The 18,031-nt window shown below is 43.5% G+C and overlaps 1 protein-coding gene across 2 annotated transcripts in view; it reads left to right on the forward strand.

The window, feature by feature from the left end:
- Window positions 1–18,031, forward strand: part of ILRUN (inflammation and lipid regulator with UBA-like and NBR1-like domains) — a 98,146-nt gene that overhangs the window by 70,073 nt on the left and 10,042 nt on the right. For both annotated transcript variants that reach the window (XM_004590293.3, XM_004590292.3), the window contains one exon: window positions 9,388–9,716. In XM_004590293.3, the coding sequence (XP_004590350.1) occupies window positions 9,388–9,716 (329 nt within the window). The remainder of the gene's footprint in view (window positions 1–9,387; window positions 9,717–18,031) is intronic.

The following is an 18,031-nucleotide window of genomic DNA, read 5'->3' on the forward strand; positions in this document are numbered from 1 at the left end:
ACATTCTGGAAATGAAAAACTGGAGACAGAACAGCTTGAAGATAGCACAGGTAGAGGCAGGGACAACAGACAGAGCTCAGGATGTCTGATACAGTGAAAATACTCTGATTCGTACTACAGTGGTGGATGCATAAAGTGTGCAAGAGTGCACCCTAAACCAGCTGTGGGCTTTCGGTGATGATGTCAGTGCTGATCATGGACTGTACCAGACATGTGACTGCGGTGTAATGTGATTGTTGCTAAAGGAAGGAGTGTATCTCTGTACTTCTGATTTTGCTGTGGGCTTAAAATTGCCCTGAAAAAAATCCCAAGTATGCAAAAAAATGTTTCTCAATAGAAAAAAACAGTGAACCTTAAGACTTAAACTTAGGGTCCCAGCGTGGTGGCCTAGAGGCTAAAGTCCTCACCTTGATCACACCTGGATCTCATATGGGCACCGGCACTATTCCCGGATGTTCCACTTCCCATCCAGTTCCGTGCTTGTGACCTGGGAAGCAGTTGAAGATGGCCCAAAGCCTTGGGACCCTGCACCCGTGTAGGAGAACTGGCGCAGCACTGGCTGTTGTGGTCACTTGGGGAGTGAATCAATGGACAGAAGATCTTCCTCTCTGTCTCTTCTCCTCTTTTATATCGGACTTTGCAATAAAAATAAAGTAAATCTTTTTTAAAAAAAGAGTTAAGCTTAGTGAAATTTTAATTTTTGTTTTTAAGATTTATTTATTTTTAGTGCGAAGTCAGATTCACAGAGTGAAGGAGAAACAGAGAGAAAAATCTTCTGTCTGCTAGTTCACTCCGCAGTGGCCGCAGTGGCGGAAACTGAGCTGATCCAAAGCCAGGAGCCAGGAGCCAAGAGTTTCTTCTGGGTCTCCCACACGGATGCAGGGTCCCAAGGCTTTGGGCCATCCTCGACTGCTTTCCCAGGCCACAAACAGGGAACTGGATGGGAAGCGGAGCAGTCAGAATACAAGCCAGCACTCATATGGGATCCAGGCACGTTTAAGGCAAGGACTTTAGCCACTAAGCTCCTGTTTTGGGCCCCTGAAATTTGAATTTCAAAATACAGTTATATTTAAGGTTAGTTTAGAAACTCAAAAACAATAGCCAAAGCACATTAACAGCCAGTGTATACAGGTGACATAAAATATAAAAATTAAAACTGGCATTTTAATAATCATTTTTGCATTCCTGTTAAAAAGAACTTCAGTTTAATATTTCAGTAGTTCACTTTGTATGCAAATAGGAGGAAAAATAGCCCATATTCTCCTCCTTTACCATTGAGTCTGAATTTCTCAACATGTGGTTGGAGCATACTTGGTGTGTCCTGGTATCTACAGCATTTTTCATTTAAAGTAAAATATTCAAGCAGAAATTAAGTATTTAATGTTGAAGTAAGTATTCCAAGTAAATACTTAGTTCAACAACCAGAAAGTCAAATTCCAGACCTAATTCAACTTTTTTTTTTTAATGTTTGAGAGGCAGAGTTACAGAGACAGGAGGAAAAGATCTTCCATCTGCTCGTTCACTCCCCAGTTGGCCACAGTGACTGGAGCTGGGCCAGTCCAAAACCAGAAGTCAGGAGCTAGGAGTTTCTTCCAGGTCTCCCATGTGGGTACAGGGACCCAGGCACTAGGCACCTTCCATTGCTTTCTCAGGCACTTAGCAGGGAGCTGGATCAGAAGCAGAGCATCTGAAGTTGGTACTGGCACTAATACGAGATGCCAGCATTACAGATGGTAGTTTAACCACAATACCAGCTCCAGTCTCCTTTCTGAAGATTTTCTATCAATAACAACTGTTTCTTTTTTTTTTTTTAAAGATGTATTCATTTTATTACAGCCAGATATACACAGAGGAGGAGAGACAAGAGAGGAAGATCTTCCGTCCGATGTTTCACTCTCCAAGTGAGCCGCAACGGGCCGGTGCTGTGCCGATCCGATGCCGGGAACCTGGAACCTCTTCAGGGTCTCCCACGCGGGTGCAGGGTCCCAATGCATTGGGCCGTCCTCGACTGCCTTCCCAGGCCACAAGCAGGGAGCTGGATGGGAAGTGGAGCCGCCGGGATTAGAACCGGCGCCCATATGGGATCCCAGTGCATTCAAGGCGAGGACTTTAGCCGCTAGGCCACGCCGCCGGGCCCAATAACAACTGTTTCTAACTTCTCATCTCCTGTTCTCACAAATTATTCCAGTCAAGCCTCATCCACGCTGTGATTTCTGGATTTCTCCAGCGATTAGCATGATACACTGCACAGTGAGCCTTGACCCTCCAGTGACATATTAATAGTACTGGACCCAATTGAAAAATGTTCTCTTTGAGACACTTGCCATGTTGTTAACTAAGGGAACTCTTGCTCAGCTTTATTTTAAGATTTATTTTATTTTCATTACAAAGTCAGATATAGAGAGAGGAGGAGAGACAGAGAGGAAGATCTTCCATCCGATGATTCACTCCCCAAGTGAGCGCAACAGCCGGTGCTGTGCTGATCCGGAGCCAGGAGCCAGGAACTTCTTCCAGGTCTCCCACACAGGTGCAGGGTCCCAAGGCTTTGGGCCATCCTCGACTGCTTTCCCAGGCCACAAGCAGGGAGCTGGATGGGAAGTGGAGCTGCTGGGATTAGAACCGGCGACCCTATGGGATACTGGCAACCATATGCGATCCTGGCGCGTTTAAGGCAAGGACATAAGCCGTTAGGCCACGGCACTGGGCCCTCAGCTAAGTTTTATTTATCCTCAGGGCCACTCTTTCTTTTCTGATGTCTTTGTTGAGTTAATGGTCTGCCCTCTTTTCCTATGTATCTGCTGAATACTGAGCCAGGTGGACCCCTCACAAGCAGTTGTATAGAAAGGTGGTAGTCTCAGTGTTTGGTGGCCGGACTGGGAGGAGGAAGAGAGGAAAGCACGTGAACTCTAAGTTCATAGAGTGCCGGTAACAAGCCTGTGGTGTTGCAAAAAATAGATTTATGATGTGGTGGTGAGGAAATCACTTCAGAAGAACCTTAGCATGCCATGGGGATAAGAAGGAAGGAAAAGAAAGTGACTTTTGTAAACTTTTAAGTTCCCACCAAAGGACACTGAAGAATTTTGAGACAGTTCTAAAGGGAACACAGGATGAATTCTGGATTGACTGTTATATCTGAAGCGAGATTAGGAAGAGTAGGAGTTAGTTTTTAAGTGCTGTCTTGAGGTAAGGGCAGTTTTGCGGCTGGATATATATCAGTAATCTGGGGGAGGATTTAGAAAGGGTGGATGGGTGGGCATTGCCATGCAATGGATTAGGTCACTGCTTGTGAATCTGCATATCTTATATTGGAGTCCCTGCTACTCTGCTTCCAATCCAGTTTCCTGCTTATGTCACCCTGCTAGGCAGCAGATAACTACCCATGTGGAATACTCAAGTGGAATTCTTGATTCCTGGCTTTGGTAGCCCTAGCCATTACTAGGTGTTTTGGAGAGTTAACTAGTGGATAGAAGTCACATCAATTCCTCTTTTCTTTCCCACTGTTCCTTTCTTCAGTCTTTCTTTCAAATCTTTTAAAAAATAATTTCATGAATAATTTGCATTTTTGTTTTTTTTAAAGATATACTTATTTGAAAGGCAGCATTAGCGAGCTTCCATCCACTGGCTCATTTCCCAAATGCCCGCAGCAGTCAGCTTCTTCTAAAATCTCCCCTGTGGGTGTGGAGGATGGCATACAGCCATCCTTTTCTCTGGCCATGAACAGGGAGCTGGATCAGAAGCAGAACATCTAGAACCTAAACCAGTACTTGTATGGGATGTTGGCATCTCTGATGGCAGCTGTTCACACTGCACCATGATACTAACCCGCTACATTATCTTTTAATTCCTTTTTCCTATGAACTTGTTGGCCTTCTTACTAGATGACTGTAGCAAATTGATAAAGGGGCATTATTGTAAAGACACTAGTGGCCTCACCAGGTGAGGGTTATGAGAGCATTTTATTGCTGCTACATGAATGCTGTTGGGGGGGAATAATATTTCCTGTTATTTGTACTTTATATTTATCTTGCCAGCCCAATTAATGAGAACATTGCTTTTTACTTTTCCATTCTGAGCTGATTTTATTACTTAAATCCATAGCACTGATTTAATGTATTTGGGAAGCAGCAAAACTTATTTCCTAATATTTAAGGCAAATAAATATCATTAAATTTAAATTACTGTACCCTTTCCCTGCATTTAAGAGGGAAAAAAAATCACGGTTTTTTTTTTCTTTTAATTATTTATTATTTTACTTCATTAAAAAATCACGGTTTTAAATAGGGCATAATCTGGAAGAACAGTGATGTAGAAATAATTTTCGTTGTTTCAGTACTGTTGTGCCCACTGGTTGATCTGGTTTGTTAATTTGATGATGAAGTTAGTTTAATATGTTTCTCTGAGGGACATTTGCATTTGAAGAGGAAATTCCTAGAGTAGTAACACAGAGTGGTAAGAGACAAGTTTCTAGTGTACCTTTGTGGTAAGGTGTTGGGTTGTAAGAACAGTAGGGAAGCAGGTTTCCAGCAGGCATTATCCTTGAGCAGTCTGCCACATACCACTACTAGTAGGTCTAAGATACACACATAAACACAAACACACTGATGTTACTGGGACCTGTTCATGGTAGTGACTCTTTTCTAGTCACTGGACTGCCAGTACTGTGAAACCTCTGACTGAAGGTAGATCATACATACAGAGATGAAACTATAACCCTGTTTCTGTCTCCTGCTGCCTGTTGTTTCTTAACAAAGGTGAAATTCTTGTTTTACTTTAAAGATGACTTTGAATTTAGGAAACATTTGAATCTAAAACCTCCAAATTTAGAGGTGGCCTCTGTAGTCATCTGCATGTACATGCTGACTGAAGCCAGACTGGCCGCCCAATGCCATGGCATTCTGGTCCCACTGTTCCCAGAGACCCAGAGTGGTAGGGACTCTGAAAATCAGAAGCCTGCAAAACTTTAGTCTTGGCTACAACCTGACCCGCTGTGAGGTCGCTTGTGGCCTAGATTTTTGATAGAGGTAGTTGTGCAAGCTCCCAGCCGTCTCACTTTGGGAAGCCCAAAACCAAATACATACCTATTGGTTCATTACTTGATTGCTTGGTTTAAAATGACTTCTGTTTGCCTGTTGTGCTAACCAGAGGCCAACCTGCCTCGGTTTGAAGTCTGTTAACTGGCCTTTACCACTATACTGGAAAAGGCTCTCAAGGACCTGCCTCTCTGTCACCTTGTTTTGCTCCTTGCAGATCAAAGAAATCGCCTGTACTGGTCACTTCTTTCCATAGAGTGGTCTGTTTTTGGCTCTGTTGGAACTTTACCTCTTAATTTTAGGATTTATTTTCTAATATTATACTACATTATTTTAGTAGGTTTTATATTTTAGAATGATTTTAGATTTATGGCAAAATAAAAGAGTGATCAGAATTGAAGGTTTCACAGTATACTGTGTTCTCCTGTTAGCACCATACATGCTTGCTAAAACGTTGCTTTTGATCTTTTATGTGAACTAAACTCCACCCTGTGTTTGGATTTCACCAGTTTTTCCACTAATAACTTTGTTCTGTTCCAGAATTCAGTCCTGCCTATCACATTGTAATTAGTTGTCAGGCCTCCCAGTTCCTGTGTTCTATGAGTTTTCTGGGTTTCTTATGACTTTTTTTTTAAGATTTATTCATTTTTACTGGCAAGACAGATACACAGAGAGGAGAGAAGACAGAGAAGATCTTCTGTCCGTTGATTCACTCCCCAAGCGGCCACAGCAGCCAGAGCTGCGCCAATCCGAAGCCAGGAGCCAGCAGCCAGCAGCCTGTTTTGGGTCTCCCATGCTGGTGCAGGGTCCTAAGGCTTTTGGCCATCCTAGACTACATTCCCAGGCTACAGGCAGGGAGCTAGATGGGAAGTGGGGCCGCTTGTATTAGAACCGGCACCCATATCACCCATATGAGATCCCGGTGTGTGCAAGGCAAGGACTTTAGCAGTTAGGCTACCGCGCCGGGCCCTTTTGATAATCCTGAGGAATATTGGCAGGTTTCCTGACCTGAACCTGTATGGTCTTTTCCTCTTGATTCGTCTGATATTACTAGTTTGGGAAGGCTCCCTGCTGGGGGGGACCTGATCATCACTTAACATCATTGATGATGTTAGTATCTATCACAACGCTGGTTAAGTAGTGGTGTGTCTGGCAAGGTTTTTCTCTTGTAAAGTTACTGTTTTTGCCTTTCCCTGCTCTATTCCTTGAAAACAAATCTCTAAGTCTAGCTCGCCCTCAAGACAAGACTGGGAGGTGTTAGAATCAAGCCCCACCTCTTGGAAGGGGGGGAGTACTGGTACAGTTATTGGAATCCTTGTGGTAAGGAAATTTGTTTCGATTCATTTAGTTATTTATGTATATCACAATAGATATGTATTTTATACTTTAGGTTATAATTCTGTGCTACTTTATTATTCAGATTACTCCAGCTTTAGCCTGAAAGATCTCTTTCATTTTGGCTCCTCTGTCCCTGTGACATTCTGAGATCACTTCTTTTCTAGGTTGATCGTTGCCCGTATCCAGGCCCTGGAATCCACCATTTCTCTTAAGGATTCAACCCACTCCCCCCCGCCCCATTTTATTTTAGTTTATTTTCCTCTCTTTTCCTTGGAGCTAGAATCTGGGTATTTTGGTTTGCTCCTTGCTAACTAGAGTGTCGTTATTTCTAGGCTCTGAACAAACAACTAGATAATACACTTACTATACATACTAACCTTTATATATGAGTATATCAGTAATTAGTTCTGTATTAAGATAGCCATGAGTTGGGGCCAGCACAATGTCTTAATTTGCTAATCCTCCACATTCAAGCACCAGCATCCCATATGGACGCCAGTTTATATTCTGGCTGCTTCAGTTCCAATCTAGCTCCCTGCTTGTGGCCTGGAAAAGCAGTGGAGGGTGATCCAAGTCCTTGGGACGTTGCAGCTGTGTGGGAGACCCAGAAGAAGCTCCTGGTTCCTGGCTTCTGGCTTCAGATCAGCACAGTTCCAGTCGTTGCAGCCATTTGGGGAATGACCCAGCTGATGAAGATCTTTGTCTCAGTCTTCCCTCTACAAATCTGCGTTTCCAATGAAAATAAGTTAATCTTAATAATAATGATAATAATAATAATATAGCCATAAGTTTATATTGATGTCACTTAACTTTAATCCAGTGCCATCAGGTTCATTTTTATTTCATTTTTTTAAAGATTTATTTATTTTTATTACAAAGTCAGATATACAGAGAGGAGGAGAGACAGAGGAAGATCTTCCATCCGATGATTTACTCCCCAAATGACCGCAACGGCCAGTGCTGAACTTATCTGAATCCAGGATCCAGGAACTTCTTCCGGGTCTCCCACACAGGTGCAGGGTCCCAAGGCTTTGGGCCGTCCTCAACTGCTTTCCCAGGCCACAAGCAGAGAGTTGGATGGGAAGTGATCCGCCAGGATTAGAACCGGCGCCCATATGGGATCCCGGCGCATTCAAGGCGAGGACTTTAGCCACTAGGCCACAGCGCTGGGCCTGACTTAGAGTCTTGAACATAAGTCTTCTGACTATAAAGTTAGAAATGGAATGCCACACATACAATGTAGAGCTTCAGCTGCTATGCTTCTAGTTTGTGTGAGGATGTTGGTTTTCTTAGAGTGTATATGGAATGGTTGGCCATTCCTGTGGGTCCTGCTGGTGCTGCTGAAGAGTAACTTCAGGTGGAGGAGTTGCTAGTTGGAGAAGTGAACAGCAGGTGTCACTGCATCTCCACTCTGACTAGAATCTCACTCCTTGTTACTCTTACTGCAGCTCCTAAAGCTCTAGACTTAAGTGGAATATTTATGGCTCTGGGAGTCTCAGATCCTCTTCTTACACAGAACCCAAGTTCAGAATGTGGAATAAGCACAATCTAAGACAATTTTCCTCAAGTTCCTACACTGTCTTTTTATTGTATTTGTTTAAGGCTTATATATATTGCGTTTGTCCTAGTCTTTATATTATCTGCATTTCCAGGTAGCTAACTAATGAAAGATATTTGCCTTTTCCTGATGGCCTTTCAACACTTATACAGGAATGTAGACAGTCTTTTGTTGTTGTTGTTGTTGTTGTTGTTGTTGTTGTTGTTGGAACAGCGGATATGCAGAGAGGAGGAGAGACAGAGAAGAAGATCTTCCCTCCAATGGTTCACTCCCCAAGTGGCCGCAAAGGCTGGAGCTGAGCCATTCCAAAGCCATGTGGGTGCAGGGTCCCAAGGCTTTGGGCTGTCCTTGACTGCTTTTCCAGGCCACAAACAGGGATCTGGATGGGAAGCGGGGCTGCCGGCGCGTGCAAGGCGAGGACTTTAAGCACTATGCTATCTTGCCAGGCCCATAGTAGACAGTTTTTCATTGTTGTTTTCAACAAAGGTCACATGATTAAAAGTTCTTGGTCTTTCTGCTGCTTGTGTTTTGAACACTTGCTAAAACAGGATTTCAGATGCCATTGTCCTCCAGTGTGAAGTGCTGAGCATCAGAAGATACTTGTGCTTAATTAAACCCAGTGTAGATAGCTGGTAGGGCTTCCTTGTATTACAGAAAATAAAGTTGGTGTTAAATTTGGTGAACATTTGAGCCAATCCAAACTCGTGATGTCTTTTGATCACATAGAGAAAATAGCATAATATGCAGTAGAATATTGCTTCAAAAAGTTTATAAAAGTGGAATTAAAAAAAGAAGTTAAATTTGGTACAGAATATTTTGAAATTCAAAATAATATTATACATTTGTATGAACTTAATAAACACCCCTGTCTGCATGTATTTCAGAGTTTTTTGCACCAAAATAAACTCTTGCTTTTTAATTTTGTTTTCCATGAACTAGATCACATATGTAGCAGATGTTTTATAATAGTGTCTGTTTTGTTTTCTCTGCTGTCCTAGTTTGGCCATCACTCCAAGTCGCTCCAACAGGGGAAGAGGTTGGGAGATTGCAAGAGTATAAGCTTTTTTGGCCTAAGAATTATGAGAGGCACATGAAAAATAAAACCAAGCCCACAAGAGGCTGCTGTTAATTCTGGGAACAGTAGTTTTTAGGTTTTTGTTGATTGATCATTGTCCTCCGGAATAGTGATTTCTAAATAGCCCTGTCACAGTGTCTGAATAAACTGGTAAACTTTTATAGCAATAAAGTTTCCTGAATCTCACTACAGAGTTTGAATTTGGCATTACCAGAAATATAGAAATGGATGCTAATGTACTTGTTATGTTGGTCAGCAAACTTGAAAAGTTGTCTTGTAGAAGAAATTTTGTTGCTGTGGTTTGAATGATGTTTGGGTTTCCAGAGGTGGTTGGTGTGGGCCTCCATTTTATGTCTGGCACTGACATAGATGCCTTTTTGTTTCAGATGTCATCTGGGTGATTCTCAGTGTGGAGGTGGGTGGACTTTTAGGAGTAACACAGCAGCTGTCATCTTTTGAAACGGAGTTCAACACACAGCCGCATCGCAAGGTAGAAGGAAACTTCAACCCATTTGCCTCTCCCCAAAAGAGCCGACAATCAGATGAAAACAACTTAAAAGACCCTGGGGGTTCCGAGTTCGACTCAATCAGCAAAAACACATGGGCTCCTGCTCCCGACCAAACCGAGCAAGATCAGAATAGACTCTCACAGAACTCTGTAAATCTCTCTCCCAGCAGTCACGCAAACAACTTATCAGTAGTGACTTACAGTAAGGTAGGTGCCCTCCGAGAAGAGGAGCGGTGGGAATTTGTGGGCCTTGGGATTGGGGGAACCACTGCATGGCAAACCTAGAACCTGAGACTCCTGCCCCCACAGGAGGTGCTTTGTGACTAGCTCTCCTGCCAACAGCAAGAATACAGAAACCTGCTGCTTCTCCCCTCCCACATCTGTTTTCTGTGGATATTGCTTCATCCACATTGATAACATATGCTATCTACTCTGGTTTGGGTGTTGAAAGAGTAAAATTCTTTAGCATTAAAAAAAAAAAAAATTGTCACCCTCCCTGCTTCCACTGTAAATATATTAAGCTTAGAGCAACCAATAACTCACATCAAGAGTTTGTTCCTGCTGTGCCTTTGATTTGCGGTATGTTTTATTGTTTGTTACAGCCATTTTATACTAAAATACTGTTGTTGAATTATCATTTCATTTAACCTTGTTGATGTCTTTTCAGTGTGTTAGGGCCCATTGACTCTCACCCATAGCTCAGAGTGACTCAGATGGTATTTTGACTTTTCAGACCTGTGGAGTAAGTGAGAGAATTATTTGTTGAGTTCAGTGTGATTTTAAATATCCTGATTTTGTGAGCTACTTCTAAGTATTTGATTTCTTGATCTCTTTCTCTATGCTATGTAGTTAAATGCATCTTCCACACCCTGCTAAGGCGATGGTGGTTCCTGGTTGTTGGTTTTAGTTGTTTGAATAAAGCCCTGATGTTGTAGGCTTTATTTGTGGGTGGAGTCCTGAGACCATTCCCATGCATTGTGCTTGGGTTGGTAATGTTGTGCATCCAACCCAGCATCCTCCCTGTATGCACCATCATCTGTCTTTGCTACTTGTTGGTATTCACCCTCAATTTTTAAAACAGTTGACGTTTATTGGAGGGGCAAGTTCCTGTGCTGTTACAGTGGCCATTAGTTTATGTAAGATCCAGGTCAAGAGGCATGTTGAGAAGCCTGGTGATGGGAATTCTTGTTCTCCACATAGCTGGGGAAGAGGCATTTCAATTCATTAACAGCAAAGTGAAGGATTGATTGGTGGATTACATGGTCATTATAAAGGATTCTGTGGAGTTGTCATTATATGGGTTACAAGAGAAGTAAGTTGGCAGTAAATTGCCTATATTTAAGGAAAGACTTCACAACTTACACTTTTTTAAGTTAAAGATGTATTTATTGCTAAGGCAGATTTCCAGAGAGGAGCGAGAGAGGGAGCTGGAGAGAGCGAGGGAGAGCTCTTCCATCCACTGATTCACTTCCCAAATGACCACAACAGCTGGAGCTGAGCTGATCCAGAGCCAAGAGCTTCCGCTGGGTCTCCAACATATGTGCAGGGGCCCAAGGTCTTCAGCCATCTTTCGCTGTCATTCCAGGCCCATAAACACGGAGCTGGATCAGAAGTGGAGTATCCATGACACAAACTGATGCCCTTACAGGATGCTGGCATCAAGGTGGAGGCTTAGTGCACTGTGCCACAGCACTGCTTCCCACTTCTTAACAGTTCAATAAGTAAAATTTTTAGGCTCCTATTTTTCCCTTTTCATTTTTCTTTAACCCTTTGGAGTCCATGTTTTTCTGGGTGGTAAATGAGCTCACCCTCTGCTCATTATCCCCTGTTAGACTGGCGATTGAAACAATTGAGTTGGTAGAAGCAAAAGCAGTTGTTGCAGTGCTTCCTGTAGCAGCAGGCACTTTATCCAACTGTGAGCTCTGCAGTCCTAGGGGAAGATTGGTACTCCTAGGCAGGGCACGGCACTCATTTCATTGCTCTGCGTGTGTACTATCCGCTCTTTTCTTTAGGAATCAATCCTAATGATTGCCTGTCTGCCTTCATTAAGGTCCTACAGGATGGTGCTGCTTTGGGAATAACTAGGTTATGCTGGGGCCACAGTTGGAGGTGTTTCTTAAAATTGATGAGCTCACTGTGTGTTGCCTGATTTTTTTCATGAACTCTGTAAGATTATTTAGAAGTAGCATTGGCTCAGCTCTGGCCTTGTGGCCATTTGAGGAATGAGCCAGCAGGTCTTTTTCTGTGTCCCTCCTTCTCTCTGTAAATTTGCCTTTTCAATCTAAATTTTGGAAAAAAAAAAAAAAAAAGAAGGATGAGATTTGGGAAGACAGTAGACAGCAAGTACAGAGGAATATAAAACCGTTTTAGTGGTGAGGGTAGAGACCTGTAGGTTGATACACAGTGGGAGGAGGTAGGTTCAGTTGCTGATAATGTGTTTCTTTGGGGATTGGTGGATGAAGTGAATACAAATGGTTTTGATACTGTTCTTGAATATGATATCAAAGAATTGGTACTATACTTGAAAGGATATAGGTAGACCTTGATCATAAATCTTTGCCGAAGGTGAGACTCAAAGCAGAGATAATCATACACCTTTACATTTGGCTTAAGAAAACATGATTTGTTTGTTTTTTTATTGGAAAGTCAGATATACAGAGAGGAGGAGAGACAGAGAAGATCTTCTGTCTACTGATGCACTCCACAAGTGGCTGCAATGGCTGAAGCTGAGCCAATCCGAACCCAGGAGCCAGCAGTCTGTTTCAGGTCTCCCACTAGGGTGCATGGTCCCAATGCTTTGGGCCGTCCTTGACTGCTTTCCCAGGTCACAAGCAGGGAGCTGGATGGGAAGTGGAGCTGCCCGGATTAGAACTGGTGCCCATATGGGATCCTGGACATGCAAGGTGAGGACTTTAGCCACTAAGCTATCACACCAGTTTGTTTGTTTTTTTTATGAAGGCAATTTGTTTATTTTATTTAAAAAGGCAGGTTCACTTGAGGTTCTGAAGTGTATACTTGACAGAGTCATGAGATACTACCATACCATTATGTTTTTTAACTGTTTATATGTGCCAGGCATCCTGTCTGGAACTTTATGTATGTCATTTCATTTTGAAAGAAAAAGAAACAAAAGTTCTGAGAGGCTGTGATTTACCCAATATTACTCAGCCATGAAGAGAGCTGGGAATTCGCTCTAAGAACCAGGTTATTAAGAGGTATTTTCTTGTAGGTCCACTACAGCTTTCCCTAAATCCTCTTGTTGGGCTGGAGTTTATGTTGATTCTTCCTTAACTGGGTTGATGACCAAGTATCATCAAGGCCCACAAGAGGAAGGGTTGAAATGAGAGAGGCAGCTGTCATGTCAACTGGGCAAAGAGCTTCCCTGTTTGCTGATTGAAAGAAGAATTTTTACATTCCTGGTTATTTATACTAAATGGAACCCTTTTACTTTGGAGCAGAAAGGAAGACCCTGGGACCCTGGAGTTAGGAAGTGTTTGCAGCTTACCCCAGGTGCAGGCTTTACTGAATGGGTAGGGAGACTGCTGTCCTTCAAGGCTTGGAAAGAACATGATGCTCTCAGAAGCCAATAGCCCACTTTTAGTAGAAAGTTTGCTGCTACTTCCATGGTTACAGCTTAATTTGCTTAGGTTAGTAGGTGGGATGAAATGAAAAAATTGCTTCAGGCACCTGCTGTATGAAGGCTGGGTGGATGTGTCAACAGAATGGCACATCTGTTAGAGCCAAGTACTAGGCACTCTAGAGTCCTTCCCCAGCTTCTGTTGAATAAGCCTAAGCTCTCTAGACTCAGTTCTGTGTCCCTGGAGGGAGCTCTGGGTGGGAATCCCTGCCCAGGCTGTATCCCACATCCCAGAGGGCACAACTGCTCCCTTTGAGCTCTCAGAGGGAGTTAAAAAGGCTATGTTGACCTGCTGCAAAGGCTCATGAATCTGACTCCTTGCTTTTGTTTGGGTTGATTGACCTAATCAGCTCAATTGTGGCTGACCTGTTAGGCGAATAGTGAAGACTGAAAGCTCTTTAACCCTTTTTCTGTGCTTTGTCTGCGAGCCTCTGAGCTGGGTAGGATAGGTGCTGTCTCTGTTGACTCAAGGCAAGTCTGGCCATGGATTCTAGGGCCCTGACTCGCTTCAGGGTCCAGGGAGCTTGTGTTTGGACACTGTAAAGTCATGAAAGGCAATCTGCAGAGGTGTGGAAGGAGAACAAAAGCCCTATTAAAATTATATATGTCTTTTTCTTATATACTAGTAATTTTTTTTCCAATCTGAATGTTTTCTAAGAATGCTTACAGAGCAGTCAGCAAATGGTGTGATTCAGGACAGCTGGGAACAGGGAAGGGTGTGACTGGCAAAAACCAAGAGGTTATTTTTCAGGACAGCCAAACACATTGTTTCCTTTCTCTAAAGGAGTAATAATTTACCATGGGGTTGGGAGAAGGAGAATGCTGAAAAGCACCCTACATTCATTTATTTTTCTACTTGGACTATGGATCTTATTTTCTGTTTGTACTTTAAAAGGGGCGGGGGGGCTGGTATATGTCATAGACCCGTTAAAATTGAGCCACTGTTATTACTTCTGCCAGTGTTAATTCAGAAGAAGAAACCAGTTATTATCCTGGTGGGAAGTTCATCCGGTCCATCCAGCATCAGCCACTGCTGAGTGCCATCTGCCCTGCCTGCCCGCAGTCCCACCTGCTCCTCCCTTTCTGGTGGACACCTTGTAAAGTGTGCTGAATATAGAGCTAGGCCAGAAGTCAGTCTTTTTTTTTTTTTTAATTTATTTATTTTTGTTGGAAAGGCAGATATGCAGAGAGAACGGTCTTCCATCTTCTGATTCACTCCCCAGGTGGTCCCAACACCCTAAGCTGAGCCAATCTGAAGCTCAGCCAGAAGCTTTCTCCAGGTCTTCCACATGGGTGCAGGGTCCCAAGGCTTTGGACCATACTCGACTGCTTTCCCATGTGACAAGCCTGGGAAAAACCCAGAGAAGCATCAGAGGATGGTCCAAGTCCTTGGGACCCTGAACCCATGTGAGAGACCCAGAGAAAGCTTCTGGTTCCTGGCTTCAGATCAGTTCAGCTCCAGCCATAGCAGCCATTTGGGGATATAGCCAACAAATGGAAGATCATTGATACATATATTCTTTCTCTCTCCTCTATCTATAGATCTGCCTTTCAAATAAAAATGAATCTTTTTAAAAATGAAATTTAAAAGTAGTAGCCAGTATCTTTAACCTAATAATAAGGGGTGGATTTTTGCTGACTCCATGAAATTGGGCCCCATAAACACCCAAATCATCCATGAACCCTGACTTTGACCAGAAGGCAGGCACTTGCTTTCCTTAACAGGGCTCATAGTTATATGACATATTCAAAGGCCCCAATGTAATCCTTCCACTGCCAGGAAACTTCAGCTTCATCCTCAGTGCAGTTGCTTTCTAGGGGAGGTTTGAAGATGACTGAGAGAAGTTGGAAGGAAAGCTTGAGTCTCCTGATACTTTATCCAGTTTGTTCTCCACTGGAGAAGGACAGATAGGAAAATCATACTGTTGAAGGAGAGTTGAATAATCAGAATTATGGAGCTCCCATTTATTGATCACTTACTGTGTGCCTGGCACTGGAAGGACTTTTTAAATTTGATTTCTGTGATTAAAATTCTAAGAGTACTTAGTTTAAGGAATCAAGTAAATTTATGAAGCTTATGATGGCGGGTGGGGGGCTGGACTTGCCTCCCTACTTCTTAGCGTGCCAGTTTTTTTCCCCAAAGGCAACAGGCCCAGTACTTGAGCTGCTCTGCTTCACTTAGTCTGTGCAGCAGCAGTACACAAGGGTGCTGTTACTATCCCTGCTTTAGTTACTGAGATTTGAGATATTCAGGTGCAGTCAGTTGCCCAAGGTCATGCGACTTGAAAGTGGTAAAACCAGGAGGTGAGCACAAGCTGGTTCTGTTTGTTTGTTTTTAAGATTTGTTTTATTTGTTTAAAAGGCAGAGTTACAGAGAGGAAGACACAGAGATCTTCCGTTTGGTGGTTCACTCCCAAATGGCCACAAAGTCTGAGGCCAGGCCAGGCATTTTCTCCAAGTCTCCCAGATGGGTGTAGGGGCCAAGATTGGACCATCCTCTGCTGCTTTCTCAGGTGCATTAGCAAGGAGCTGAATCAGAAGTGGAGCAGCCAGGACTCGAGCTAGCACCCATGTAGTATGCTGGAACTACAGCCAGTGGCTTAACACACTTAAACCTCAATGCCCACTCCAAACCATTGATTTTTGACTCCTGCTGTGTGCGGGGAGGGGGGCAGTTAAGATTTATTTATTTTTATTGGAAAGACAGATTTGCAGACAGAAGGTGATGGAGGAAGATCTTGTATCCATTGGTTCACTTCCCAACTGGCCTTAATGACCCTAGCTAATCAGAAGCCAGGAGCCAGGAGTTTCTAAGTCGCCCACATGAGTGCAGGGTCCCAAGACTTCAGGTCATCCTCTACTGCTTTCTCAGGCCACAAGCAGGGAGCTGGATGGGAAGTGGAGCAGTGGGACATGGACCAGTGCTCATATGGATCCTGCCACATGCAAGGCGAGGATTTAGCCACTGAGTCATCTCGCTGGGCCCAGCTTATGCTGTGTTAATATCACACTGACTTGCTTCCCAATTACACTGTTCAAGTACACGTATTTATTGACTGATGTGACAGCTGCAGGCTTTCTGTACTATGTGGCTACATTTCAAATAAGGATCAAGTATTATGTGACCCTTCTCTTACTAAACTCCTTCTCCCCATGTGCTGCTCTCCCTTCTCCCCCAATAACCTCCAAGATTGCCTAGCAGCCTCTGTAACCTGTTATGTTTCAATTTTTGTTGGCATGAAAATTTCCATTAATTGCTTCTTGAGATATGAAAAAAAATACTCTTGAAATCACACACAGAGGTTTGTATTTCTCAGTTATGTTAAAAAAAATAGTCTCTTGTATCTTTTCTGGAGCAAATTTAAAATCTGCCTTTGAATGTAACTGAGTATTTTATAATTTGAACATGCTTACGGGACCATCCTGCGGTGTGTTTAAGGTCAGGGTTTATCTCTGCAGCTATCTGGAGAAGCACTGTTGTCGGTAGAGGGATAGCCAGTACAGTGTCAGGTTGGAAAGTCAAGGTTAGTGTGTTCACCGGACAAGGGAAGAGGCAGTGCCTAAGGCAGAGGAACCGGAGACAAGTGGAGATGCAGTCAGAAGACAGAATCCAGGCACAGAGGGCTTAGAGAAGGGCAGACACTCAGGTTTGGGCAGAGGGGGCTGTGGTCTGACCTGAGGCAGTAAAGGACCACTAAGGCTCTTAAGGTGGCAAGTGCATGATACAGCTAGTAAGCTGATAACAGTTTTCAGGCAAGAGAGAAACAGCTGCCTTAGTGGCAGCACAGGTCAGAGGGAAGATCCGTCTCAGGAAGTGTTACAGCTGTACCTGACTGGGTTTAGAAGGGAGTATAAGAGAGAGCAAAGGATGCCGCCAAAGTTTTTTTACTGAGCAATCACAAGTATGGAGCTGCACTTAGTTTAGAGGCGCAAGGCCATGGTGGAGGTGGGGAGAGCCTGGGGGTTCCCTCTGGGTACACTGGAGATTCTTAGAAACTTCGAAATAGAGTTGTCAGGTAGGCTGTTGCATATCCAGGTTGAATTCACAGCCTTGGTGGAGATAGAAACTGGAGAGTTGTCTCGTATGGACAGCATCACTGCATGTGTCCCATGAATGGTAAGTGAGGGCCTCTTGACTCATTAAGACTGCGAACTTGGAATGTGGCCTTTCTGCATTATACAGTGTTTCAGAGCATTACAGGCCTTTACCACTAGAGGCAAGTAGTACCACTTGCACCGCCACCCCCACTGTAACAGTTACAGTGTCAATAGACACTGCCAGGTATCTCTGGGAATGGAGGGAGTCAAAATATCTCCACCTGTGGACTGATGGTATCGAGATGGAGAAGTCATCAAGAACTCCTAACATGAAATCACTCTGTATTGTCCAGAGCTTCTTCCTGCATTTATTCTTATTCCTAGTTTATACTGTTGTGATTATTGTAGTTACATTTCTCATGGGAGAGAAATAATAGGGAAGTTATGAGCGACTTGTTACCAGTGATACACAGCAAATTGAAGATATGCCATTGTCTGGGACCCAGGAACCCAACTGGAGTCAAGTTTGTTTGTTTTTAAGATTAATTTTGAAGCTCAATGCAATGACTTAATTAGCTAATCTTCCCTCTTGCAAGTGTCGGGGTCCCATATCGGCACCAGTTTGTGTCATGGCTCCTTCACTTCCCATCCATCTGCCTGCTTATCGCCTCAGAAAGCAGCAGAGCATGACCCAAAGCCTTGAGACCTTGTACCTGTGGGAGTCTTGGAAGAAGCTCCTGGCTCCTGACTAAAGATTGGCTCTGCTCCAGCTGTTACAGCCATTTGGAATGTGAACCAGGTGGAAGGTCTTTCTCTCTGTCTCTCCTGCTCTCTGTAAATCTGCCTT

This window comes from Ochotona princeps, chromosome 1, assembly GCF_030435755.1.
Source record: "Ochotona princeps isolate mOchPri1 chromosome 1, mOchPri1.hap1, whole genome shotgun sequence".
In the NCBI taxonomy this organism is placed as follows: Eukaryota; Metazoa; Chordata; class Mammalia; order Lagomorpha; family Ochotonidae; genus Ochotona; species Ochotona princeps.